We start from the raw sequence: 26,805 nt of genomic DNA, 5'->3' as shown, positions 1-26,805 counted from the left end.
TGGTGGGCACTGTAGGCCACGGGTCATGAAACAACTGATCAGACTGTGGTGGTATGTACATACAAAGATATCAACATATTATGATCTGATGCAAGGAGTATGGTTGCGCAATCTTAAAGTCAATATACCTTAATATTTGACATAGATCTAGTTATATAAATGATTGATTTTGGGCTTACCAGCAAGTTGGAGGCCTGAGTTTTTGTGCCATGCCACATAATCATCTTTAGTTTAGCTTCTTTATAGGTTGATCTTTTTTAATTTTTTAAATGCACCAACTTTGAAAAATATAAAAGATTTATGGATCACATCCATTGTTAATGTATGCTTTTAAAACACCAGTTACATGGAGATAGCAAACAGCGGCAAACTACTCTTGCTAGTGTTTGTAACATTTGTTTATTGAAATGCCTTTATCTTCTTTTTCTAACTGTGAAGCACTTTGTAACAATGGTTTTGAAAAGTACTACATAATTAAAGTTTTACTTACTTACTAAATATCATAATAATATAATAATAATAATTCAATGAAAAAGGAAATGGAGAAAAATGGGTTATGCTTTTTAAGGTAGAATTAATGATTTATCTGTTGTACTTGCGTTAGATTTTAGAGGTTAAATTGGCATTTAGTGTATTCTAATTTTGTCCAATTAATGGAGATTATATTCTATCGTTTTTTAATTCAATTGCGAACGATTTATTTCATTTGAAGACGATGATCAGTAAAGAGCAGAAAGCATTGTGAGGACAGAAAAGCAATCTGGTTCCACTGGGGCTCGAACCCAGGACCTTCTGCGTGTAAAGCAGACGTGATAACCGCTACACTATGGAACCAACGCACCAGGACTGTCAGCAGATCTATAGTTATACTGTACCAACAGTAGAGTCCGTTGACATTCACTGCACCTTCATGTAAAGATAAGCTTTAGCTCTCTGCTTCGTAGCTGCGGTTTAGTGAAATATCGGTCAGCTAGCGTTACGTCTTAGCTGCTGGTGTTTTTGCTTCAGTTGCGAGTGGAGCCCTCTTGGGACGTTTTGCTTTTGTGGCCGACCACACGGTACGATAGCTAACATGCAGCAACCGAGATGCCAGCTATGAAGTCGCCTGCATTTGTCCGTGTCTCCAGCCTGCCGTCTGCATGCACTGCAGCTGACATATTGAGGCGTAAGGATTTGCGTTTGTAGTTTAAAAAGCTGACTTTGCTTATCCACCCAGCAAGGGACCGACAGAGTGTTTGCAATTTTAAACTTGCGGTAAAATGTCGTTTCACATGAAGCAAGACACTGTCTGATAAATCGTACATCCTTGGTTTCCTTCTGTAAATATGTTTTGTAATATATGTTTTGTCATGAAGCTGAATTTACCAAGAGAGTGAGACATGACACTTAAATAAATCACATATAGCCTACACCAACTGCACTGTAATAACCAAAGTAGACTGTTTTGTTTATGTTTAGTATTTTAAACTGATGCTCAGCCAACCTCGAAGGTTTAAACATTACACATCGCTGGTTGTGTGTGGCATTTTAACAAAATATCACTGCAGAGAGTAACAACATGACCAAAATATAGAATTTCTTAAACACGTTTCCAAATGTGATCAACCGTTTCAAGCTCCTTTGCTATAGGCCAGCCACTTCTCCCTTTTATTAATGCAAGGTCATTAGTCCAGCTCAGAATAAAGGCTATAAACTGGACAACATATTCATAGACCTGCATCACCATCTCCTCATACATCTGTGTTTTCAAACTGCTATCATCTATGCATGTAACAGCGCTCATTCCTCAGCGCTCCTGCACTGTGTGATTCTATCAGTTACATCTGCAGGTGTTGCTGCTGTGGTCTCTGCATCAAATGGATCAAAACTGAAATTTATCAGCCACACGGTCACAATTCTTCTGCTAACTGCTGCTCTGGTGTCCGGGCTGTGTGTCAAAGTCTCTCTAAATTTCTTCTCTACTTAGTTTACTAGTGTGGGGTCTGAAATCCGTGATCACCTTTTTCCGTCCTACAATTTTTACACCAAATAGTTTATTCTCCTTTCTCTCTTAAAAAGGTTTTCCTTCTTCATCGTCCTTCCATTTTTAGCCACTCCAGCTTCCTTATAGTGAAGAAAGGGCAGTAAGGCTGCGTTGGTCAAATGTGGGGATGACAGCTGCATCTGTTTATCATGTGGGCCACAATAGCACACCTTGAGAGGAAGCCAGAGCTACAACACAGCGGGCCAGAATTAATAGACAAGGCAGATTCATATGTGGGCATGATGACCTCTACTTAACAAGCTCAGAATTTGACTGAAATACGATATGTGCATGTGATACTAGAACACAATAATGATTATTTACTGGTGTCAAATTCCATATTTGGAATTCAAAATAAACATTTTGAATGGAAAATGAAAGTATATGTGCAAATGTGAAATATCCATGTAGGGCTACATCGAACTATTATTATTTTCTTTGCTTGATCAGTTAATCGTCCGGTCTTCCCATTGGAGAAGCTGGCATTGTAGCTTGATAAATGAGTTAATGGATTGATTGATTATATAATCAAGCAAAACGTAGGTTTGCTTCCAGAAACAATATGCCTCTACGTCAGTTGAAGCGGTTTCTAAATAGTTGTTCATGATTTTATTTTTGACATTTTAATAGAATCAGTGTCCACTTGGTGTGACATAGTGAAGGGATATTGTATGTTTGGCTGCACATTTGTTGCTGAGGTCCTGCTTCAGTAATTTCTTACAATTGTGTTATTAAAGAGAGTATAAAATATGTTCTAGTAAATCTCAATAGATGCCCGACCTGCCCTCCATCAGGATTAAATTGAATGGCCTTGAAGGTGTCCTGCAGAGTTTACAAGTAATAAAAAGTGTATTTAGATGAGATTAGATTCAGTGTTTCTTAACAAAATCACAGTTGTGTGTATCCTTGAGGTCTAACAAACATGTTGAATACATTTCCTTCCTCAACTTTTATAGAGCTGATTTGTTCTTCTTGTTGGCTTTGTCGGCTCCTTGCTAAGGTTGTTGGCCCGTTACCTTCACCAGTTTAAGTGCAAGAGGACGCATTTGTACGCATAGTGCACACGGGTAACGTAATGCAGATCGCTGCCAATGGTTTCATACTATTCCTCTGATCTACAGGGGGCACTAATGCGCCCAGAAACGCAGCATGCGTCAGCAAAGACAAGGAAGAAGAAGACTGTTAGCAAGTTAATTAGCGAGTGATTTATGAGGAGGAAAAAGGTTTCAACGCGTTTGTTAGACCTCAATGATTTACACGTGTTTTGGACCATAGCACTGAACGTAAACATAATTTATTTTGGCACCTTTAACTGTTCCTGCTCACACTCATGTATGTGCATCCTTCTCTTCTTACAGGGATGGACGCAGGTAGGAGGCTGCCAGGCTATGGTGAACTGGCGTTGCTACCAAGAACATGAATTAATTCAGTAATAACAACATTTAACGGTAATTTAACTGACTTGCCCAAAAAAAGAGAGAGAACGAGAAAGAAATAGATAGTCTGCATGTTTTGGCGATCAACAGAGACACATGGACAGACAGGTGAAACCAGAACTTAACTTTTTATCTGTTGATTATTTCATGCAATTCAGTCAGATAGTTTTCTCTTAGTTTCCATCAAATTGAGGTAATTCCAGGTAAAAAAATATGAAAACGAAAATGAATGATCAAACAGAAGGCGTCGCACATATGCCTGTCGTTTGGAGATTACAGGCGTAGACAAGCACAGTGAATTAAGATGTCTGCGGTAAATGACTCACAGGATCACAAATATTCTAGTATGTTTGAATTTATCGTGACTGCTCGTAATAAATTGAGTTTCAACCTTGAGGCGAAGGATTTTCACTCCTAATCTCCTACAGTGTGTAGGAGACAAGATAAGATGTGCTAAGAAGTAGTAGCCTGCCATGTTCGGTGCACACCAGTGCAAACTCTACAATCTTGAAAATCTGGCATTGGGGCTAATTTAGTGTTACAGTGGGATTTTCAAACGGCACAGTGGGTTCCCAGTTTAACAGGGTTTCTGTTACGCGCCTGTAGCCATTTTGATGGCCACACTTGTGATTCCAATAACGCTGTAGACCCTGCAGAGAGGCTGGCCCTCACAGGCTATCTCAGTCCCCACAGACAGTGCACCTCCTGAGTGTCCACTTTACTCTTACTGGTCCCGTCTGTCTCTTCTTCCTAAGAAACAACTTAAGAATCCTCACCTGTCTTTCTGTTTCACAACACCTGCCATAAAGAGTCAGTTCACTAGAATTACACTAAAGCATTTCGTCAATCAATCCTAAAGATGTCGGGCCATGCAGTGTTTTCAAATACCCACCTCTGAAACTTCTTAATACATACAATAGTCCTCTGGGCACAACGATCGAAGAGAACACTAACCCCTGTCCAGCTTCCTGCTGCAACTCCACACTGACAGCCCTCTCCAAAAATATTATACAAATTACTACACCACACTGAACAAAATGTTATAGAAACTAAAGCCCAATCGATGCAGGATTTTTGATATTTGAGAGTTTAGATAAATAATGACATAAATAAATAAAAATAAAGTTCCCTTACATCAGTTTTTTTTACGATATATAATTGCAACCATGTTCAGTTGAAAAATAAACTTGTCACATGTTCTCTGGTAGATAAACATATCGCACGTCTTTGGCATTTCTTTACTTCAACTTCATTTATCGGCTGATATAGTGATATATCTGCAATGAGCTAATATTAGCAGACATATTGATATCATATGTAAACTGCTTGACCAGGGAGATCTGCTGTTGCCTATGCATATCAAGACATTCCTAATTTGCTCTTTGACTTTCCAACAGTAAATGTTGGGAACAGTCACTTCAGACAGATGCTCTGTCTTCGTTGGCCCCCTGATGTCCAGGCCCATCCGGCAACCAAGCCATGGTAATAAAACATTAAAAGCTTGAAATAACTGTTTCCCAAGTTTGGCTTTAATAAGTAGGTTTAATAAACCAGCAGGTGTACCTGCCAATTGTGGTTTAAAGTATAGTCGATGTGCCATGATAAACTGGACTGTACAGGATTGCCTGGAAGTCTAAATGGCAAAATAAGTGTTTTGTTTAAATTATCATTTTCAGTGTGACAGGTGAGCAGACCATCAGTATATTGTTAAAGTAAAGTGTGGTCAGTGTAACTGAACTTGAAGGCATTATTAAAAATGTTTAAGTGGCCTCCAGGCAGATCTTTGTTGAATCTTTGGGGATAAAAAAAAAACTCTGCCCTAGAAAGACTATTTACGTGACTCCAGCGAAGTCCCCTGCAATTAAAGATTAAAACCCACCGAGCACCAGTCTGTTTGTTATTCACCTGTAGGGCTTTACCCGGCGCTAGGACCCAGCGTGCGCGATTTTCATCTCCAGCTGCTGCAGACCGAAAACTGGCAATAAGGGAAGATCGCGAGGACAAGCCAAAATTGCATACTGTATTCATTCTACTTCAAAATCACATCCCTGGCCCGGCACGGAAGCCTCTGTGTAGACAACAATAGCTTGTTGCGCTGTGTGCAGGCTTTCTGGCTGTAGACAGCTCGGAGCGCAAGGTAAGACGGTGCAATACCATGCGATTACTAATAACAAAGGCGTTACGGGCGAGCAGGGGGCATTAAAGGGGGCATTGCACAACGCTATTGAGGGCGAGTGAAACTCTGCCAAACTTTGACCTGGAAATGTGTATTTTCTAGTTGTTGGTGTCTTGCAGGAGCCCCAGTAGTTGCGGCGATGTCTCGCTGTTATCCCACGGCATTATGTAGGATCGTGTCACATGTAGCCTACGGACAGCCAAGTTGTGTATCGAGATGACATACTTGAGTCTGCTGTCCATGCGTATCGGCTGTCCAAACGCTGACACGGAAACTATAGACTATGTGAAGTGATGCATTTAATTTTCAGACAGATATTTAACATCATCTGGACGGCGCATCGGGCCATCCATTAACCTGGCAAACAAGAACATCACCCTCCACTGTTTCTGTGATCGGCTGCCATCCTCCCTTCGTTTATTGTAGAATAATTCATTACTTATACCAGGATGGAAGAATAATACGTTTAATTCGTACTCAGCGTTCACCCCCCTCCGCCTTCTCAGCCTCGACATTCAGTTTTGACCAGGTGAACCACGAACTTAGACGGGACATCCTTGTCGCTGTAAACCATGGCGGCCTAAATAGGGTCGATAATCTCCAATATGACTCACAGATAGATGACCATGTATGCCCACTTTGAAGACGACATTCTTCCAAAATCAGGCCTTCGAAATAAACAACGTCCCTTCATCTGAGCTATCGCAGTTGTCATAGTGCATGTGCGGAATACCACATCCCTGCTCGAGAGATTTATAATTGCATGCATAATAAGTTTTTTTTAACCCCCACAGCTTCAGACATCCGATGTGGAGACTGTGAACCAAACTCGTCTATAATTGGTGAAGCTCCGAGCAGCCGGTCACTACCGGGATAGCTCCTGCGCGGTCGTTGAGGTCTCCGGGTTACCCCGACTCAGACACAATGCGAGGTGTCAGCTGCCGACTTTGTGATACTCCTGCTTTATGCCGACACGGTTTTCTTCGCTGGCGTTTCCCCTCTTACCAATCGGCGTTTTTTGCTTTCCCAATTTCACATTTGGCCATCTGTCAACGATTTGACTGCTTGCACGCAGCCATTACTGAGCGAATGGCGAAGGGCACGTTAGGAGCTCTCACACACACACCGATCCACTCCGCGATAGGAAAGCAGCGAAATAGTTTCAGCTGGTAGGCTACTGCTCTCGGTGGATGGACAGGTTAGTTGTCCTGCATCGCTTTCTCCGCCAGCAACGACACAGATCGTGCTTGGTAGTAAACAAACTCTGTCTTGCCTCGCTGTGAGTGCACGGTTATTTCCTCACCACCACAAGTGTAGAGAAAAGTAGGAAATCTGTTGGCCTAAAGGATACTCTTGTTAACAGCAGGCCTACACTGCTTTCATGATGCAGGTAAGACAAGTGGCCTAATTACAGCAGAGTAACCTGTACTGCTTACCAACTATTCCAAAAAATGTGATTATGCCATGGAGAGCTAAATATCTTGTTGATAGTCAGAAAACACTGATATTTGAATGATACTTTAAACTTGTGTGCGACTGGAAGTTGCAGATGTGTTGTCATTCACCTCATAGCTGCAAGTTTGAGCTGTTGGTCCTCAAATATTCTTCTTAGCTCCTTTTGTCTTTGTTTTGCAGCACTAATGTTATAGTTAGACTTTATTTAAGTAAAAGCCGACCTCATGTTTTACTGTGCACTTGTTCAAAGTGAAAACATAGAAAAAGTTGTAAGTAAAAGTACATTTTATTCAATTACAAATTATGTAAATATAATATATATCCTCAAGGAGAGGTTTCTTTGTACATCATATTACCTTTTTAGAGTGGTTGGGGCTTCATTTTATAAGTAGTCTGCTTAATGCTGTGTTAAACTCAGTTGCTGTGTGAAGCATGTTTGTATTATTTCAGTATAGTTTTAATGCTAATGTTTTTATGAACTGGCACTGCTTATCTTGATTTTGTGTACAGTCTGGTAGAGAACTAAGAACTACAATTAAAATGTAAGCCTTATCCACATAGTAGTTTTGCTTTGAACTCAGCTTACTTCTCTGTAGAAAACAGTGTGCATGAATCCAGTTAAAACCTGACCTGGCGATAACAGGAAATGTGATTTTGACACACCACACTGCAAGATGTGAATGACGGTGAACTGAAGATGCACCACAGAGTGAGTGTCACTCTTTTTTCCATATTCATAGTCAGTGATTATCAGTGGTCTTGCCGACAAAATGTCCTCACACCATCAAAACCCCGGCCTGGACAAACCAAGAAATCCTAAAGAAACAAGCGGTTTAGTTGGGCTCAGCCAAGCTGGGATGTAGTCAACCCGAATTATTGTTAATAATAATTAATAAAGAAAAAGTATTCGACGTTTACCCAGGAAGTAGAGATGTCATGTCAATGCACAGGTTGTCTTTTTAGTTATTTTTTAGATTAGTTGTGGAGTTTCGTATTTTCAGTGGAGACCCGTAAAGGATTTGAGGGAATATGCAAATGAGAATCATAAAATTGGCTCTACAGATTCCTAATATCACTTTTGGTCTGCAAAGGATTGTGGAAGTGATTACACAGCTCATATTTTATAAACCAGTCTAGTAAAGGGAAGACACGTGAAACAGCCTGCTGACACCTTATGAGCAAATGTGTTGTGCTTCCAGGGATATTTTTATACAACTAAAGCTAAACCTTGTCAGGTGTTATTTAAGTCAGATTCATTGTATCAACACCAATAACCAAAACTTATTGTAGGATAACAAGTCTCACGTAGTTATGGGTTTTGAAATCCCACTTAGAAATCAGTAGAAGAGGCTTTACTGCTTCCCCCATCTCCTCCAGGCTGCATCAGTCTGCAGCTTACAGCATGCAACTGGAGTGCCTCCAGCACCCGGAGTCTTGCTTCCTCGTGTTAATTCCCCTGCAACAGACCCAAACCTCTCCCACTCTTTTTTTTTTTTTTGTATTTTGGCAATTCCGTTTCGCAGCCATCACCCGCTGCTGTGACTGTTAATTGACCGGACTGGCATTGAAACGCAAACACCCACTCAGTAATACACAGAGCCACCTTCGGTTACAAGAAATACAGTGTATTACTTCTTTACCCCGATAAGCCTCTTCAGTTTAGCGCACCGTTACACTCTTTGGTCGCGATCCCCCATTCCCCTTGAGCGGCAGAAGCTCGCATTGCATGCCGGTACCTGCAGTCCTTACCCCTCCCAGCCTCTCCAGCGTCTAATTCTGGGCGTGGATAGCCAAGCACTACATCTCCCATGCTGTCACCGAGCACCCTTCTGCCCCTCTCTCTCCTCTCTCTCTCTCCCACCAGACTGGAGATACGGAACGGACTGTCTTGACGACCCCCCTACCCTCCCCTCCTCCTCTCTCCCTCCCGCCCCCCCGGACTTTTAGAACCGAAAACCGTCGAGATTAGTGAGCAGCCACGGACGGCAGAGGCGAACGGCTGGACACGGCCGTATCCGAGTCGTGCCTGTAACGTCGTTCACATGCCATCTGGACGAGCGGGTTCGTAACTGTTTGTGTCATTAGACATCTTTTATCTCGCCTGCTGATTAGCTCGGGAATTATTCAATATTTCGGCAGAGAGTCTTAAAGGGGGGGGGGGGACGGGACGGGAGAGGAGAGGAGAGGCTTGGTGGGTCGCGGGGCTCGGTGAATGCTTTTCACCGCCGAAGTGGTTCCGTCTGTCCACCAAAAGGGCCGATAGGAGAGACTGGAGCACTTCACGTTAGGTCGGCCGGGGATAAATAACAGTAGCCTGCCTCAACATGTACACCGAGAGTAGTGCGAGGGCTCCGCGGAGACTCCGCTGCGCAGGGCGCTGGAAACCTACCCGTGGTGGTCAGTGGAGTTAAATATACTGTTTGCCCTCCTTTTTGGTGGCCACTCCAGCTGCACAATCCTGTGTAATAAGTTGTGCCACCTACCCCTTCTGTTAGTTGTCCAGCTGGCTACTTTGTTTTTTCCTATTTGCGAGTAACTCAGTGGGGCCAGTTTCTGTGTTATCAGCGCGTGAAATTGATTGTTGTTTGTTAAAAAAAAAAACGTCCACTGGCAGACAGTGTTACTTTGTTGCTGATGAAACGGCATGATGGTCGTCCGGAGTTTTGTTTGTTTGGCTCTCTCCCTTGTGTTTTCTGTGTGGCTTTGCATTGATGTTGACTTACCTTATCAGGCGGAGATGTGACACATTGCCACATTGTGTTGCTCCGACGCAGCAGCCACTCGATGTGGGGGGGGGGGGGGGGCAAAAATCTTTCCTGTCACCCAAACATCTGCCATTCATCTCCAAAATAACTCAATCCATGGTGTATGTGTGTTATTTAGGTAAGGTTTATCTCCATGTGCAGTTTGTTCCCGTGTTTGTCTGTGGATGGTCCGATGATCACCTGAGAGCCAGTTCTCTCATTATGGTGACTGCTCGCCATCTCCAGCGACAGAGAGCGACCCGGAGCTCTCCAGAGTTTTTCCGTGCTGATATTTACAACAGATGAAAGCAAACTGTTTTTGCCTCAACATGCATTGTGCACTTTTTCCCCCACATATGACATTGGGACGTGTGTCTTTTGTGCCGTGGGTGCTGGACAGTGAACTGACCGGGCTGAAGTGAGCTACAACAGAATCATTTGGTTTCGTCCAGACGTAATGTCAGGCTTGACTTTGTTTTGTCTGAGCGGTGTTGCCCACGGCGCGTGTGCCGGACTACTGCATACATTTAGTGGCCTACATCAGAGCTGATGAATGCAAATGTTGTGGCGGAGTAGACCGCGTATGATCTCAGCACAAAGACAAACTAGCTTTAAGCAACTGTTGTACGGTAATGAATGCAGACCCTCCTTGCACTGCGCGGTATCTGCATCGCTGGATCCCTTTCAGTCCGTGCTCGCAGATTCCAGCAGAGATTGGTGTGTCAGTCATTATGTGCATCATATTCGTTATGTTTCACTGACTCCAGTGTAAAACATTCTCCATTCCCCCAAAAGCTTTGACATACATTTTTTTTGCCTGTAGTTTTTTTTTTTAGTATTCTCATTTACTTGCAGATGCGCTCGCCTGCGCTCACCTCTACCTACATACAGTACCACGGGCTCTTCTGTGTATATGAGAGCATTTCCCATGTTTGTAATCAGGCTAGATGACATGTTTTCTTATTGTTATTCATAACAAGTATGCCTGGTTGGCAATGTGTGGTGAAGGAATTATGAATTTTGATGTGAAAATGTCTTTTGTATGAATTTTTAATAGAGAAACAATGGGTTGAATTTCATGTCTAATTTTCAATCACACTATGTGACCCCCAACATTAAGACTGCATTCAACGGAGGTGGGCTGCTTTATTGTAATCATAAATAGTTAACTGTCCGGTGATGAATAAGAAACACACCTTTTACTCACTTCCAGTCGATCCCTTTTCACCAGTGGCCCCATCAGCATATACGACTTTGAGGCTGTCGCTCACTAATAAAAGATCATTTGATCTGTTACAGCTGATTGCTTCTTGGATTAATAATGAGTGGGCCTACCTAGGGCCTGAGGAGTCATAGGGCATGAGCTAGATTCTTTGTTTTTTGACTGTTGGTCATTGAAGTCATAAGGCTCAGTCAAAACGGGTTATGTTTTTCTTTCATGATCCTTTAATGTTGAATATTTGCTGATACAGGCTACAGTAAGCCACATTAAAAATAGTAAGCAATTTTAAATATGTTTGACAGCAAAATATCCCTGCTTGAAGACAACCTACATCAGAGATTTCACAAAATATCTAGTGTTTATTATATGTGTGGGAGAGTCAGTTTAATCTGTTGTGCCAGGAAGGTTTGACGTAGAACTTTAGAGTTAAAGTTAACCTTCAAAATACAGCAGGAAACAGAGGTGTGAAAGAGGTGATGTAGTATTTGTGATTGGTGGTCTTTTACGTGTCCCTGCCAGGCTCATAATCCGTCCATATTGCAAGTGATGCATTAAGTCTCATTACACTTACTGAACATCCTATTTTTAAGATAATTCACTCTCCAGATCGATCAACACACATTGTTGTGTGTAAATAAATAAAACCAAAGGGGGAAAAACAGAACAAATATATTTTTCAGTTTTACCACACCGCTGCCTACCCTGCATTGTCTTTCTGCTCTGAGGAAAGTGTAACGTATATCTGGCCTCCAAGTCTTGAAGAAAGAACTTCTCAATTGCCCAATAAAGGTTACTCTAAATCATTAACTGTTGCATAGAGTAGGCTTTATTCCTTAATGAAGGATTGAATAAAAGTCTTTTCTGTGATTGTAATGAGAACAGCACCAACAGTGATCACACTAAGAGTTCTTTTTCTTGTGTATTCTGCAGCACATCACTGTATTTCAAGGAAAACTCTCACCTCACTGACTCAGCTACCCCTGAGGCATGTTGTGTTAAAGAAACACCTATGCAGGTAATTGTTTTTTTTCATTAGATTACTAGATTAGAGCATTATTTTTCTCTTATCTAATCAACACTGGCCTCATGATCTTCTCTTATTACTCAGGTGGATCCTACACTAATGAATGTAGGGGATGGAGGCACGGTGAGCAGAGAAATCAGTGCTCCAAATAAAGCGTCTGCTAGTATGGTGGGAAATCCCCCCCAGACGCTACCCCCTGAGTTCAGAGGAGATGTTACCCTCAGTCAGCAAAACAAGACCACTCCAACAACAGACTGTAAGACAGCAAAAGCCTGCCTGGACAATAGCAATTACAACCACAGCCCTGAGCTTTCTCCACCTCAACAGGCCAACAATGCACCAACGTCCGGCTCAGAGAAGAGAGCAGACAAAAGGCCAGAGGCCCCTAAACTCAAGGATGATGGTGCTGGGGTCTTCCCCACTCCTCAGTGGTCAAGTGGCGTAAAAGTCAGCCGGGAGGACTCACTCAACCCCTGTCACAGCAATGTGACATCCAGTAAGAAATCACACCCGCAAACACAATCTGTTCAAAGTGTTGCCCCTGGGTTTCAGTGCTCCAGCATGTTTAAACAAGTCCAGCCTGTTGCCTTCCTTCCTTCCACTAATTTCCCCTCTCCTCTTTGTAAAATCACTCTTCCACCAGCATTGGGTCAGATTGCAGCATTAAGAGAAGCTACAGCCAATCAGTTTCAGAAAGAAATTCAGCCTCAAAGCTCCGGTGCCGGAGGGACACCTCTCATGCGGACCTATCCCTATCCGTTCTCGGTGGGCCGGACTCCAGCTGCAGAGAAAAAAGCTGGCACATCATCGTCCAAACTTAAATCTAACCATTCATCTAATAAGAATGCCAAATCTGTGGGAGAGCATAAGTCTTTAGCCTCAGTGGTCGCCTCACCAGCTATTCCTCTTCCATTGCAGCACCCGTCATTAACTCCTGCAGTACCCACCCACTACACGCTGTCTCCCACTGCTGCCATTTGCTGTGGCTCTGCACTGGCCAGCATCGCCTCTCAGAGCAGACTGCTGAACCATGTGGAGAAAAGCAACAGCATAGACAAGACAGCCATGGGCTCTCTAAAACCGGCAGCTCCCTCTGCTTCAGAGGACCATACAGCTTGTTCTGTTGAACCAAGAGATGTACCTCTTGATTTATCAGCTAAATCAAAACGTCCAAAATGCATTAATGACCCTCCAGTTACGATGGTTGAGCCTCATAATGAGTCAAATCAGAGAGATTTTCTGAACTCAACTAGGACTCATTCTACAACCTATAGCTCAGCCGTGCAATACCCTATCTTACCCAACACCCACAGAAATGGATCTCACCAAAAGCAAATAAACAGGCCTCCAAATCACCAGGTCCCAGAGCCCAAACCAACCTGGAGTAAGGGATCTTCACAAGACTCCATAAAAAACATCCCTGGAACTTATGTAGGTGTGGCTAGCCCCATACTGGCTTCTACTCTACGGGGCAAAGACGGAAAAGGGGCTTTTGCCGATGAATTTCAGAGTTTTGCAAAGCAGGAGTTTATATCTATAATTGACCAAGGAGAGCATCTGGCCTCAGGAGGAAAGAAGCCCTCCTGTCCGATGAAGGGCAACCAACATGCTCACAGCGTCAAGCATGTTAAAAACACCAGCACAGCCATAACTAAGAACTGTCCCTCCAAAGGAGCCCTAACGACTGCCCTGTCGAGCTCTGCCAGTGCTCAGACTCCTCAGAAATCTGGAGCTGGTAAAACAGCGGTGCCATACTCTACCTCTGTTGTCAATCCAGCTTGGCAGCAGCCACCTCATCTTCCGCACCAAGCCGCGTCTGTTCAGAGAAAAATCACACAAGGCTCTCCAAAGATGAAGGGCACCACAGCTACAGAAAGATCTAAGTTTCAGAGTTCCCATCACAGCACGTCCAAACCTGAGGATGATAAGTGGGAGAGAATGAAGTCTCCCCTGTCTAACCTTGTGTCCATTGTAAAGCAGCAAGCTCTCGAAACAACAGCACCGACGGGCGAGGGTAATACTCAAGCCTCACCTGTTGCATCAAGAAAAGCTGATGTTCTGAATCCACTCTCTGGGAGCCAAGACACCCAATCCAAACACGCTTCTGCTTTCGAATACCCACCATACTGGTCTGTGGAAGAATGGGCTGGTGTGCCATCTCAAGGGGATTCAACTCAGGCTATGAAGAGGCACGAGAAGGCGAATGCCACTGAGCCTTTGGAGAATAATACTGAATTAAACAGCAGCCAGGGTGAACACACGGGACTACAAGCGAAACAAAGCACCACAAAGCCTGCCGGCAAATCTCATCTCTTTGGGAGCAATGCATCAACAAATGGGAACAGGATGGAGAGCAAGCTAGCCCAGGTGTTAGAGGGGGAAATGTTGAAGAGAGAAAGTGAGCCGTCAAACAGTCCTCCCAGTGAAAAATTGGAGGGCATGGTTGCGTCTATTCTTACAGGCCAGTGTCCGGCGGGAGGCGACAAGTTTGAGAAGAAAACTAATGGAACCAAAGAGGAGTCGCCAACCAAAGCAAAAGCCGCCGCCGTCAAACAAAAGAAAGCCAGTCCTAAGAAGCCAGCAAAAGAGAAGTCGCCACCGGACTCATCAAAAAAGGCTGCAGGGAAAAAAAAGCAAGACACAGAAATCACTCCGACTAAAGTGTCTTGTCAAAAGAAGGTAAATTATCTTTTTAATGTCTAAAATGTCTTCGTTACTTTCTTAATATCTCCCTTTGGTTGAAATGTAGGGACATATTTAAGGTCGCCTCAATCTCATCCAGATTGTAACAATTGAATTGGAGATACAGAGCTCCCTTTCTTAAATCTAAGACTGATGATTTAACTTCCAAGGGCCTATTGTGAGTGTGTTACATGCTTTCTGTCACCATGAAAGCTTTGTGATCAATAGCATCCAATACAGCGTGCTCACTCTGTCCCCTGTGTATTTCAGCAGAAGAAACAATGTGCACCTGTGCTGGAGCAGAGTCTATCAGCGGGGAAACTTTCTCCACAGAGTAAAGAGGCGACAGCGAGGGACAAAATCAGTCCCAACAACGTCGAGCCACCAACCCGCAACAAATCAGGTAACCTCTTTTGTTTCTTATAATCCTGTGACATTTCCAGCCCTTAAAAGTTCTCAGAGTGGAAACATTTCCGATATTTATCACACATTTAATGATGCTTTCAGTTGTGTCAGACATGTAGCATTGTATTGTCCTTACAGGTAGAGCTCTCATAGCTTTAGTTCTGGAGATGAGTAGCCTGCAGTCAGCCTTAGTTGCATGGTTTGTGTATGAAGCAGGCAGAAAATGTCACACATATTGTCTAGATGCTTTTTTTTATGGCTCTGTCATACTTCTATGCAAAGAAGCTTGTGAAAGTATAACACTTAAATGTGTTCTAATCATTTACAGATTGTGGCAGCAGTGTTCAGAGTGTAGAGACTCCCGCGTCTCTCAATCGCTCTGCTATATCCAGTAAGGAGTCCGACGCTACAGGGAGCTCCTTCCCAAGACTGAGGAGAGGTCGACGGCGAGCTGATGAGGCTCGACTTGACCTCTGGGGCTTTGCAACGCCTTCCCCTCCACCCCCACAAATGCCTCCTCCCCCAGTCTCCCCGTCACCGCCCGTGACTCCTGCCCAACCTGCCCGCCGCCCGAGAGGGAGACCTCGCTCAAACCCCCTGCCCGAACGAGTATGCCAGGGCAAGGGAAAGACAGCCAGTGCAGAGTGTGACACGCCTGCTCCTAAGAAACGCCGGCGATGTCGTAGCAAAAAGTATCAGACCGGGGATTACATCACTGAGAAAGACAAGCTGGAAGATGGAGAGCACCTCGAGGAGTCTGACTCCCTGAGACAGGACAGCGGAGTCCCAGCAGGTACGCAGCTTCTCTCCAGAGATTAGTAATGATTTTAATTAACTGTTTCCAGCCCAAGATTTAATCACAAGTGCAGCTGTGAGTTACAGATGTGATACAAACTATTTATACAATTATAGTGTAGACAGCTTCAGAGTATTTTTATAAGTTTTTTGTCATCATTTTGACTTTCATAGACTACTACTGATTATTAATTCTTTATCTGATGAATGAATGAGTCCAGAACAGCAGCGGGCGGCATCCTTTCGTGGTTTAATCCATGTATTCCACCAGATGTCTTGATTTCAGTGGGTTTAGTCAAATTGGAAATAACATGAAGACCAATTTAAGTATTATTATTATTTTATTTTATTTTTTCAAGCATTATTATTTTATAATCAATAACATTATGGCTAACTGAGAAAGTAAAACATCTTGGATGCTCTAATTTAACTTAAGAATTGGGGGATATAAGATCAACTAGAAGACATGCTTATATTTTTACCTTCAAAATAAATAAAAACATAGATGTGTATATGTTGAGAATTTACCGAACTATAGCAAACATGAGCACAAGGTCGCAAAAAGCAGAGCGGAGTAGGTCATAGACAGCAGTTACCCTATTTCATCAGGTACGATGGCTAAGCCAAGGGCCATTGGTTCAGGAAGTATCATGCTGTCTGATATAAGCAGAAAACGGCACCTACAATACTCCATTCTCCATGTTCTGCTTGGCAGATGAGCAAGAGCATGAAGCTGTTCTATAACAGCCTCGCTATATCAAAGATAAGATGTTGAAGTGTTACGATTGTTTGTGGATTTCCACTGTGTTCATCTGTTTGGTACCGCTCCGCATAACCTCCAATCCAGAGGTGGAATTTATCTAAGTACTTAAACTTAATTACACATGTCAGGTACTTTTACTTTCATTTAAATAACTGTTTTAATGCAGGGCTTTTACTTGTAGTGGAGTATTTTCACAGTGGATTATTATTAGATCTGAATCCTTCCACCTTTGCTTCAATCCAATTTGTCATTACAGATCCTCAGTCAGATCAGTGTCCGAGTCCCACCGCCTGCAGTCCAGAGCCTCCTCTGAGAAAACCCTCGTTCACTCGCTCTGGGTCAGTCCGCTACCAAGACAGCGAGGTATCTCCAGAGTGCAATGACAAGCCTTCAGGGAAGAGGAAGTTCAAAAGCAAGCACTTAAGTGACAACGATGAGCAGAAGGTGAGTCGTCTGCTGAGGCTGCTTGTTGGATTACAGTACATTTCACACCATACAGGGATGATAGGAATAAACTACAATGTGCCATGAATATATTAGCTCACAGTGCCCCCCTGTGGCTAGATAAATGCTATGTTTGTCACATTTATGATGGCAGCCGCTTTTAAACTGCACAATAGTGGAACTCATAGCCTTAACTTTCACACACTGCTCTAATCAATAAGTCTGTATTTTAGATCAAGACCAAACGCAGCAGCTTGGGCAAGCGTGCGGCCTCACTTCCCCCGGATGATGATGGTGCTGATGTAAAAAAAACTGAAAGCCCCCCGCCCACTCCAAAAAGTTTGCCATTATCGCCATCAATTAAGAAAGTCTCATCTGGGAGAAGCAGCGGCCCAGAGTCTCTACCCAAAAAACCTGTTCCTCCGGAGGTTCGTCGGCTGATAGTCAATAAGAATGCCGGGGAGACTTTGCTGCAACGTGCCGCACGCTTGGGCTATCAGGTAAAAGCCACCTGCTTACCTGTGTTGCACTGCTAACATGAATGTAACTCCAGTAAACAGTGCACCTCTTCATCATGATGTGACGCAGTACCTGTGCTACCTCTTTTCTGCAGGATGTAGTTCAGTACTGTCTTGAAAAGGACATCAGGGAGGTAAATCGGCGCGATAATGCCGGTTACACAGCTCTCCACGAGGCGTCCTCTCGAGGCTGGACTCAGATTGTCCAGATGCTGCTGAAACACGGCGCTGACGTCAACTGTAGCGCCCAGGATGGGACACGGTGAGGCTTCATGAGGCTTCACAGTCTTAGTTCTAGTTAGTTGAATCTATATAAGAGGTTATTTCCTAGATTCGCAAATAGCATGTGTAACAAAATAATGTTTTTAAAGGTCCACTTACTAACCTTTTAGAGCCTGCTAAAATATGAACTGGTTGAATACGGGACATATTCATGTAGTGGACGTTACGTTGCATTGGTTATAGAAGTGGTTTTAATGGAGTCATGCATATTTTGTGGTTTAAAAGTTTCAGTCGTCGTCTTGTTGTTACATTCACTCTCCTGAAAATATACACCCTCTACAGGTGGTGGGAGCAGTGATAAACAGACTCTCTGGTTATTTTAAGATGAAGTTGGTTTGTTTGATAAAGATGTAGACTTCACGGTAGCATCATCATTTATGCACTGCGTTTACCGTTTGAAGCAAAACACATCACTTGTCCACAGGAGGTTTAAAATAAATGCATAAACACAATACAGGTGTCTCTACAGGGGTGTTTGGTGTTCTCTTCTATCCATGATTTAATACCTCTATTAAAAACATTAAATTGTGTTGCATTTTCAATTCAGTTGGTAGACAGTTCCACAGTTTTGCTCCTTTAACGGACTATACGTGCTGCTGGTGTTACAAATTACAAACCATGTAGGCATTTAAAAATAATCTTTCTAAACTGAACGTATTGTATTTTTCCGAGATTGTGACAATGTTGAAGATTATATTCTGGTTGCATATCTTGGCGAGATGTTTTTTTAAGTGGTAATACTTCCTGTTGCCTGTTTTAAGTCTATTTACTTCTCCAGTCGAAGGAGTTTTCCTCATAACACAATAACAGTTACAAAAACCCTAATAAATCACAGGAAAGTATTTGCTTTACTTTAGTACATCGCACACATCTGATGCTCCAAATACAACGGTGTGGTCTAAGGTTGTACTATTCCTGAAGGGCATTTGTGTTTTGTCTGTTCTTTCTTTAGGCCCCTTCATGATGCAGTAGCGAGTGATAACCTTCCTATAGTCTGGCTGCTTCTGAACCACGGTGCAGACCCGACTCTGGCCACCTACTCTGGACACACTCCGGTCAAACTGGCTCATAGTCCCGAGCATGAAGACCTTCCTCACAGGTAGTTTTTTTATTAACCTCCTTCTCCATTCGCGACTAGCTAGTTTTACCTCCGGCTAAATTCATTTTTCACATGATCAACAACCCCTTCAGACACAATGAGCAACACAGCAGAAAGGCTGTAATAAAGCTAATTAAAACCAGACATGAAAATAAATAATAAAAATGTGTATTTGCCAACTTTACAGTCACCCATCAAGCAATGTGTCAACACATTAATAATCTCTCTGCCCACTCCCACTACATCACATTTTGGCACAGTGAGCAATAAACAGCTTGCATACAGCATACATGAGAAATACAAAATGTTATATCCACCCAGGGCTGTTTGAGTTTGTTGTCTTATCGCTGTGATAAAGTGAAAGGAGCTTTTACTGCTGGACTTGAGCTGAATTTCACAGTTCAAAAGCTTTTCATTGGTTTTATACACGACAAGAGCAGCGCAGTAACAGGTGACGCTCTCCTTGATGACGTGTTCGAGGTCTGAGTTGAGAAGCACTCGTCACCTGCAGCTCTTCATCCAACCAGCTCACTGCGACTCTTTCTTTTACCATTTCTCCCTGGCAGTGTCATCTCTTTTTTTTTTTTAATGACATGCTGAATTGTTTTCATTAAAAAGTTTCAGTGAAGAGATTGAGCACCCACAACCATGCCAATAAGTTCAAATATTAATGGTTGTGTTGCAAAAAGTTCATACCTCGTTTATTTTTGTTTGTTTGTGGGTAAATAAGAATAAACGGGGTGGACAATGTCTGGGTTTTATTAAATCAAATAAAGAACACTGAGATAGATTAACTTTATAAATTAACTTCACATTAAATAACACATTAGTGACCGTTGACTTTGTCCATTTATAAACGTACACATTGAACCGCAGTCTCAGGTTTATTAGCAGCCGTTCGGAGAGCTCTGCCACGTAACGGATTGAGAGCTCAACAGGCTGCGGTTTGGTTTTGTTTTCAGAACCATTACACGCCTAGTAATTAAGGCAGGCAAGGTGATTAATTACCCATCTGGCTTCCTGGGAAACTTCTGACATATTAGACCCAAAGAAAATCCTGAAGCCAGCTTGTTTACAGACACTTGATGGTGTTGAACAGTTGTAAGGATCTTTCCAAACCCTTGGCCAGGTTGTGTAGAGTGATTATGTCACTTCAAATTGGCTGCTGCGTCAGTGTCTAGTGGAGTGTGTTAGTCTCACATCATGCGTCTCAGGTAAATAGAGAGATGAGGGCTCAGTAACTAATGCAGACACGCATTCGTACAGCCTCATTTTTTACTTTCGAAGCTTCTATTGAAGCTTTCGAAATAATGTCTATTGTCATATTTTATGTTGTCATCACCCTAAAAGAAATCCTCCCTTTGCGTGCAACAAGCCGGGGAGGAATTCGTTTTATGAAATATACGTTTTTGAAAGGCTAAAAGCCAACAAATAAGGAGAGAAGCAGATTATTTCTTTAGAAAAAACATGTTGTACATTTTGGAAATGATTACATCGATCTATTTTCAATAAATGTTGACTTTTGGACTTTACAACGCTCTGGAGTTATTGGAAATGTTTGGGTCACATGAGTTGGAAACAATCCTACAGAGCCACCACTGGAATCTAATTCTACAAATGGTATAATAATATTAGTGTAACCTAATCTCTATCTGCAGAACACCAGGTTTAAACGGAATGAAGAGACAAACAAACAAAAAGCTGCTCAGCATTCGAATGTCAACGTTGTGAATTAATCTTTTAAAGATTTTAACTATTCGCTACATTTTTGTATCATCTATTATTTTGTTCAGACAACCATCCCAGTTATATGTTTCGTAAGTGGACAAGCATTGACGTGAAGTCTTCATGTGTTCATAGATTTACACAGGATGCAGATGAAGCAGTGATGACACAGTATGACACAGACACAGTATAACACAGTTTTGTTTTCTCACAGAGTATTTCACAGATCTGGAAGGCCGCAAAGAACAGGACTCCAGTTTGCCCTGGGATTTCTTCAGTAGCTCCCTGTTTGGTAAGAAACCTTAAAATTAAGATCGGTCTTTCTGGTCAATCGAATATTCAACGAAGTTGTGTTGCAGCGATGACGAGGTCGCTGCAGGGAAATCGGCCGGGCTCAGGCACGGCGACTGGGACGTAGAGGGGTGTTGGGTAGTGTTGGGTAGCGTTGTGTACCAGCGTCAGAGCTGTGCTGTTAGCAGCCACAGGGAGCCAGTTCTCCAGCGGAGGATGAACAGGATTAGAGTTGCATGGAAGAACTGAGGAAGACTAAAGAGAAAGTGGACTGCAGCTTTCTGTAGAGACAAAAACATGTTGGTAATGTGTAAATATAAACACTGTTATGTCGCCCACATTAACAAACCTCTTATTTTTCTTTATTACAATAATTGTTTAATGATATATATTTCCCTCTCTGCTAGTCGTGATAAAGTTTCTCCCATCTACCTGCATATATGTTATACTTGTACAGAGTCTACGATATACTTCTTTAAACTAAACTATTCTAGTATAAACTCATTCTTCCCAGGAGCATGATCACGCTCACCACCAACATTAAGTTTACACATTTTAAATCACCCATATATGTTCAGTTTGTGTTGTTTACTAATGGTGTTTACATTTCTGTTAGATATGTATGAGTTAATAGTTTTTAATCTCTGTTCTGTTATTTCTGATGATGCCTTCCCGCAGTGATCGGAGATATGGAGGATCATTTATCTGGCTTTAGAAGCCATTAATGCCACTCATTATAATAATAATCCTGTCACAGAAAACCTGAAGCTTTAATTTGTTAAAGTATCTGTTTAATTGTGTCCCGAGTTTTCGTATCAGTAAACATTAAGAAGCTTACTGTCCATCACCGGACACTTAAATAATAATGTAAATGTTTGCCTGTACAACACAGTGCTCAGGGTGCTCAGGGTGCAGATTTCAGGTGACGTTTCCCTTGTTGTAGTGTCATTACCTCTACTTCTTCATACAGCCCTCCATCATTAGAACAGACCAATAGTATCACGTGGAGCACAAGAAGGCGCCTTAGTAGTTACACTTCTTTAATCTCCAAAGACTGTCGCGTGGACTTTCTCCGTAACTCAGTAATAAGCTGTTAGAGTGGGTTTAGGTGCACACACGTTGTAAGTCCTTGAAGATGAAGTGAAGAACCTACTGCTCATATTATCCAATCTTTTAATATTGGAGATTTTAAGACGTCGATCTTGAACTTGGCCTGTGTTGCTGATACAATTAGGCAGAAAGGTAAATAATCTTATAAAATATATGCCTTGTAAACATAATTTTTATATCCATATGTGTCTGTGTCGGGTGTAATTAACTTCAAGCTGCGACCGACATCAAAACGTTTGTGTTCCTTTTAACTGATCACAGCTTCTCCAGCAGTCAGACGTGTTTTGGGTTTGTGAACAGACTGTCCACTAGAGGGCGTACAAAGCCTGTGTATCGATGCAGCTCAGTGTCAAACATCCAGTGTGTCTGCTGCTCTGCATCTCACCTCAGTGGACCTTTCCTCACAGAGACTGACCAGGAGCCGTGCTGGGACTTCCTGCTGTCTGAGGAGAATCAGGAGCTGGAGGAGGATGCGACAGGAAAGACGGAGCCGGACTCGGACAAAGATTGCCTTCTGTTTGAGTTCTCCTCCGAGCCTCTCTTACCCTGCTATCATGTTCAGGTGTCATTAGCCCAGGGGTGAGTTCACAAAGATGTAATATATATATCTATAAATATAGATATTTAGTAGTATAGTTTCATCTTTAGAGGCGTGTTTCCTCCGCCTCCAGTATTTCACAGAAATACACACAGTGGAAATATCCTGTTGATATTTACACCACGTCCCCCAATGATCCACCAACATCTTCACCGTCAGTTTGTTCGTACACAAGTGTGGGACGATGAACGTTAGATAAATATTCACAAGTCTGTTTAGAAATTCTGCGTTGCTTAGCATTGTTTGTTTTTTTTACAAACACAATAATTAAATGAAGACTTGATGATACAACAAAGATCAGGATGTTGTTGCTCCAGCATTGAAGCAGAGTCATGTAGATTGTGTGGTGTGTTGCAGCTCCTATGTAACTTGTCATAGCACCTGGTGTGAACCAGATCTTTAGTGATTTAGTTTGGTACTTTAATAAACTTGGAGGACTTGCAAGTGCAGAGGCTGAGATATTATGGCGTTTAGTCCCTAGTGTGGGTCAAGCTCCAACACTGCTGGATGCTACATTTCTTATAATATAACTCCATAGCATCTTCGTTAAACTCCTCCCTGCTTGGTAACCACCCACATCTTTAAAAAGTCCACAGACAGTTTGTATAACAAGATTTTATTTATACATTTTTACTCTCCAAATCCAAGTTGTGACGACATTTGATATAACTCTCAAACTTGATTTCAGAGCTTGGAAAGGAAAGGAAAGTTCCCTTTGAAGTGCTTTACCCAAGTGACAGAGGGGGGGCTGAAGAATGAAGCCTATGCAGAAGTGCCAAAAACAGTAGTTCATTGAGTGCTCCAAAAGAAAGTCGACCTCCATCGACCCCGATGTTAAACTGCCCAACTTCACAGCAGAAATAAACATGTTTACAGCCTGGTACAAAGAACAGTCTCTATGTTGGTCTATGCAGCTAATGTCCTTGTTCATGACAACTGTAAGGCGGGTACATTGTTATACAATCAACCCGTTTCTATTATATTAAGGTTTAAAGTTATACATAGGTAAGGACGTGACCGCTTTGAGTGACAGGTGGGTCGCTAATCCGAGCTGGATTACTTGTCTGAAGGAAGTTTTAAATCTGTGTCGGGTGATTTTTGTACATTATTATTATTATTATTATTATTATTATTATTATTATTATTATTATTATTATTATTATTATTATTATTATTATTATCATCAACTGAAACCAAAGCAAAATCAATCTGGAAACAAAATGGGCTAAAACCTGTAAACTATTCAGTTCCAACATGTGGGAAACAATCATTAGTTTGTAGTTTTGTATTCTGTGTGTGTGATGACTGCTTTGCGTCACTGATTTTGTTTTGTTACGATGTCGTGTATTTATACTCGGTTATCAGTTTGCATTAAATCATACCTTTATTAAGTTTAACGTTTATAAATAATTGTGTTAATTTGAGGAAACTTCGTATTTAAACTATGGAAAGCTAAAATAGTTTCTATATATATATATATATATATATATATATATATATATATATATATATATATATATATATATATATATATATATATATATATATATATATATATATATATATATATATATATATATATATATATATATATATAAAAATATACTTTTCTCTCTTTCAGCTTCTGCAACTGGTTCCTCCTGACGGACGTCCTGAAGCGTCTGAAGATGTCGGTGCGGATCTTCCGGGCGCGTTACCCTCATCTGGAGGTGGTAAATCTGTTGCGTGCTGAGCTCTCGAGGCAGGTGTCGATCAGCCAGGTGAGCTCCGCTTTGGCTTCACCTTGCAAGGGCAAGAATAAGGACAAGGAGGAGGAAGAGAAGGAAGAGGAAGAAGAGCGACTTGTGGATCTGGTGCGATGTGTACCGGAGCTCCAGAGACTACTGGGCTCCTCCATTCACATCCTGCAAGAGGATGAGGAGGAGGAGACGCTGACAAACACGGGGAAGCATTGCAGCCGATAGCCTCTCTTACGCCGCACTCCTCCACCGTGCAAACTGTTGTCAACCCGAGTCCTTCCTGCAAGCAGCAGCTCAAAGGAAACCTCTCCGTCCGTGTCACGAGGGTCATGGGTTCTAACTCCAGTAACGACACTCCATCTATAACCTTTGACCTCAGACAGAAGGTGATTAAGTGATCACAAGGACCTGCACATGGGAGTGGTCGGTGCTGGAAAGCAGCTTTCAGGTTCCTATCTATAGGTATATTTGAATACATGAGAACTATTGAGCAAACCTTTTGTATTGATTATGTATGTACATGGTAGTGTATGTGTATATCTTGCCATCAGGGGTTAAAACATTTCGTTATATAAATGTATTCTAGTGGCAAAAGGACAAATTATGTTTAGGACTTTTTGTTTGTTCCCGAGGGAAAGCGATTTTCTTTTTTTTTTTTTCGATGGGAGATAATCCAAGGCTTTTATCTTGGTGAACTCTCAAAGCTAAGACGCTTAAGTCAGGGAGGCCTCTGGCCCGGATGGTTCCTCTGTCAACCTGGGAGACCTGGAGACCTGCAGAGAAGAGACTGTGGCACATAACACTCCAACATAATCATTTCCATGTTCCTCCTCTTTTTCATTTTTCACTTTGTCACCATCGAGAGATCATTACTGAACAGACCTAGGTAGCTTACGATGTTTATTTTTCCTCCACATTTCCCAAAGTAAACGCGGGCGGCGCTGAGCCGTCCCTGCTCGCAGTATGAAATAATGTCTTTTTGGACCTTGAGATTGAGAGTTTGTTTACAGAGCTGTGCAGTGTTCTCCATGCCCCAGGTTGCACCCCTCCTGAACTGATACAGAATCCTGTGGATCTCTCAAAGAGGAAAAGTAGTCCCATCTCTGGGGTCCAGAGCCTGCTCCTGCGCCCGAGGAGCCGAGTCGCCCTCTTTACTGCAACCACGTCCCGATATGGTGTCCCCAGACCCCAGAGTGCTTTGTGTTGCAGTGTTTTATTTACACTGTTTGTTGTGCATAATTTAATAGTCATTAATATATTTGACCTCTTGTGTATCTGACAGCCTATCTATGAAAAAAAATTGCTTTGTATGGTCGGTGCTTCATTTTGAAATGTACTTATTATTAGGATCCCTTTATTCTGAGATTTTCCTCCCTCGTTCAAGAACAGTATTTCACAAAAAAAAAAAGCTAAAGTACAGTTTTATTGTACTGGTGCTAAGATGGATTTTGTGTTGACAATCAATGATGTTTTGGTTTGAAGTCACAAACTAATAAAAGATATTTAAGATGAAGAGACTTAAGGTGTAAAGAAAAGTATAGTTCAGTTACAGAAAAGGGGATACAGCACGGCTGAACGACTGAGCAGTGTGTGAAGAGCCTTTTATTTGATTCTTTTTTAAGAAATCAACAAGAATAAAGCATGATTGTGAATCATCGTTATTATCTCTTTGTTTTGTCAATTGGATTATTGTAATGATTGCTGAATTGAATATTCAGGGCAGAGTTCTCCCTCAGGTGTATTTTACTGAATACATTTTAAATCACAGATAATTTGCCTCTCCAAGAAAGTCGTATGAAGCATAATGACATTACTCTGCACCTGAGGAAAACATTTTTACAACCAAAACACGCTTCATCTCACCGGAGCTTATCTGCGCTATGATGAGTAAATCCCAGTGGAGTCGTGGTCCGTACCACGTTATCACAACGCCACTGGTTCAATACCACCCCTCGTATTCATCCCCCAAGTTACCGGTCTGTCTTTTAAACAAAGCTATTAAATAAAGATTAAAACAAGTTCAATTGTATAATAATTAGCCTTGTGGCAAACTGTAGGAATCAGCTCTCACAACTCTTTTGTATTTACTGTAACACTCTGAACAATCACATCTTATATACAGTTTGGAAAATGCTTAATTTTAACATTATATTTTGGAGTTTAGGAATATACTTGAATTTGAATATACCTAATATTCAACATAATCTGGTGTTTCATCAAAACTAAACTATTTTTTTATGTGACGAGTCCTCTGTTGATCCCTTACTTTAACTA

General features: G+C 42.0%; 1 protein-coding gene and 1 non-coding gene across 2 annotated transcripts; one reads left to right on the top strand and one right to left on the bottom strand.

Annotated features, from left to right (window-relative positions):
* Nucleotides 1–761: 761 nt before the first annotated feature.
* On the bottom strand, nucleotides 762–834 carry trnav-uac (transfer RNA valine (anticodon UAC)). Its single transcript has one exon. It is a non-coding gene; the product is annotated as a tRNA-Val (tRNA).
* Nucleotides 835–9,026: 8,192 nt separating this feature from the next.
* bcorl1 (BCL6 corepressor-like 1) lies at nucleotides 9,027–26,188 on the top strand. The gene is given in 13 exon segments (XM_029441922.1): nucleotides 9,027–9,151; nucleotides 11,987–12,071; nucleotides 12,165–14,759; nucleotides 15,033–15,165; nucleotides 15,496–15,960; nucleotides 16,982–17,169; nucleotides 17,403–17,669; nucleotides 17,783–17,949; nucleotides 18,922–19,042; nucleotides 19,044–19,068; nucleotides 21,008–21,085; nucleotides 22,602–22,773; nucleotides 24,414–26,188. Coding segments are annotated over 12 exon segments (4,560 nt in total). The 5' UTR covers nucleotides 9,027–9,151; nucleotides 11,987–12,065; the 3' UTR covers nucleotides 24,757–26,188.
* Nucleotides 26,189–26,805: the final 617 nt, after the last annotated feature.

The sequence above is a fragment of the Cottoperca gobio genome, chromosome 10 (genome assembly GCF_900634415.1).
Source record: "Cottoperca gobio chromosome 10, fCotGob3.1, whole genome shotgun sequence".
NCBI lineage: Eukaryota > Metazoa > Chordata > Actinopteri > Perciformes > Bovichtidae > Cottoperca > Cottoperca gobio.
The sequence above is the reverse complement of the archived record's forward strand: the minus strand, read 5'-3'. Positions and strand labels throughout refer to the sequence as shown.